The 1,904-nt window shown below is 44.9% G+C and overlaps 1 protein-coding gene across 1 annotated transcript; it reads right to left on the bottom strand.

Annotated features, from left to right (window-relative positions):
- Positions 1–210: 210 nt before the first annotated feature.
- EMH_0038680 (uncharacterized protein) lies at positions 211–705 on the bottom strand (the record flags this gene model as incomplete). Its single annotated transcript, XM_013495320.1, has 2 exons — positions 211–480; positions 661–705. 2 exons carry the CDS (start codon positions 703–705, stop codon positions 211–213), a joined length of 315 nt encoding a protein of 104 aa, XP_013350774.1.
- Between the last annotated feature and the right edge of the window lie 1,199 nt (positions 706–1,904).

Below are 1,904 nucleotides of genomic sequence, written 5' to 3' on the forward strand. Positions count from 1 at the left end.
TTGTTTTTGCTTGAGGGTTTTAGGGTTTAGGGTTTAGGGTTTAGGGTTTAGGGTGATTTGCATGCAACGAGTGGCATCAGTAGGAGTGAAGGGTTTTGCAATTAAAAAGAGAAAAAAGAAAAAACAAAAAACACAAATTTCTTTTCAACTGTGTTTAATAATTTAGGGTTTAGGGTTTAGGGTTTAGGGTTTAGGGTTTAGGGTTTGTGGTTACTTTTGAGGGGACAAAGATACACCGGAGCGGCTGAGTTCGAGTTGAACGAGAAGCAAGGGTTTGTTGCAGGAGAGAGCAGCACCTGCTGCTGCTGCTGCTGCTGCTGCTGCTGCTGCTGCACCCCCGCTGCGCCCCCGCCCATCTCCTAGCTTTCTCCCACTCTGCTGCAGCCGCCGCTGCTGCTGCTGCTTCCGCTGCTGCTGCTGCTGCTGCTGCTGCTGCTGCTTCGATCCATCGCCGTCCTTTGCCATCTTCTCAAACGATGCCTGAACCACAAACCCTAAACCCTAAACCCTAAACCCTAAACCCTAAACCCTGAATTCTGACCCCTAAATTCTCCGCGTGAAGCTCAAAGTGCTAAATCCTAACCTGTAAACCCTAACCCCCTAAACACTAACCCTCTAAACCCTAAACCCTAAACCCTAAACCCTTATTTTATATCTTACAAGCCCATCGATGAGTCTTTGTGTTGCGTTTCTGGCGAACTCCATCAAAGCAGATTCAAACACATATTGACAAACCCTAATAAACCTCACTAACCTTCTACACTGCATGCGTTTTGTTGCTTTCTCTGTATATGAAACAGAGAGGGCCCCCGGGGGGCCCCCCCGGTGAGAACCCCGGGGCCCCTGTACTAAACCCCCGTGAAACCCTCGACGATCGAATGCACGAACTGCACACAAACCCTAAACCCTAAACCCTAAACCCTAAACCCTAGAACATAAACCCTGTTATACTTGCAAAGAAAAAACAAACTGCACTCTCTATTAAAATGATATACACACGAGTAGTTCTATGGGTTTAGATCCACATATTAGGGTTTAGGGTTTAGGGTTTAGGGTTTAGGGTTTAGGGTTTGCCTGGTTGCTGCAACTCATCGCCCCTCTGGTTTCTCGCGAAACCGCTGCTTTGAAGAAAATCCTGCAGAGAGTTTGCGCACGCCTTTTGAATCTGAACAAACCACCACAAACCCTAAACCCTAAACCCTAAACCCTAAACCCTAAACCCTAAACCCTAAACCCTGAACCTTCTAGATATATCTGCTTCCTTATTCTTTAAAACTGCAACCGCATATACAAACCCTTGGCATAAACAATTCAACTCCAAACCCTAAACCCTAAACCCTCTCCCCGATAAACCCTAAACCCTAAACCCTGAACCTTCCTCCCCCAAAACCCTAAACCCTAAACCCTCTCCCCCTCTAACCCTTCCTTCCCTAAACCCTTAACCCTAAACCCTAAACCCTCCCCCCCTGAACCCCTAAACCCTAAACCCTAAACCCTAAACCCTCCCCCCCCGGCCCCCTAAACCCTCTTCCCCCCTACCCCCTAAACCCTAAACCCTAAACCCTAAACCCTAAACCCTAGTTCCTAGTACCTCAGCAACAACAGCAGCCCATATTCTTTGCAATGCAGCCTGAAACTGTTGTTGTTTAGACTTTTGCATTTCTTCGAGTTGCTGTATATACACCAGAGAATCATTGAGGGGCGGCAACAAATCCCAAAAAGTTATTTTCATCACCAATGAACGAACCACACATAAAGAAGAACCCAATATACCATTCAAAAAAAATAAATTCTTCTCCAGCATCTCCGCGCATGTTCTGAGGATATACACAATATATATTTATATGTTTATATATATATATATATATATATATATATATATATATATATATATATATATATAT

Source organism: Eimeria mitis, genomic scaffold, assembly GCF_000499745.2.
Source record: "Eimeria mitis Houghton genomic scaffold, Emh_scaff1519, whole genome shotgun sequence".
NCBI lineage: Eukaryota > Apicomplexa > Conoidasida > Eucoccidiorida > Eimeriidae > Eimeria > Eimeria mitis.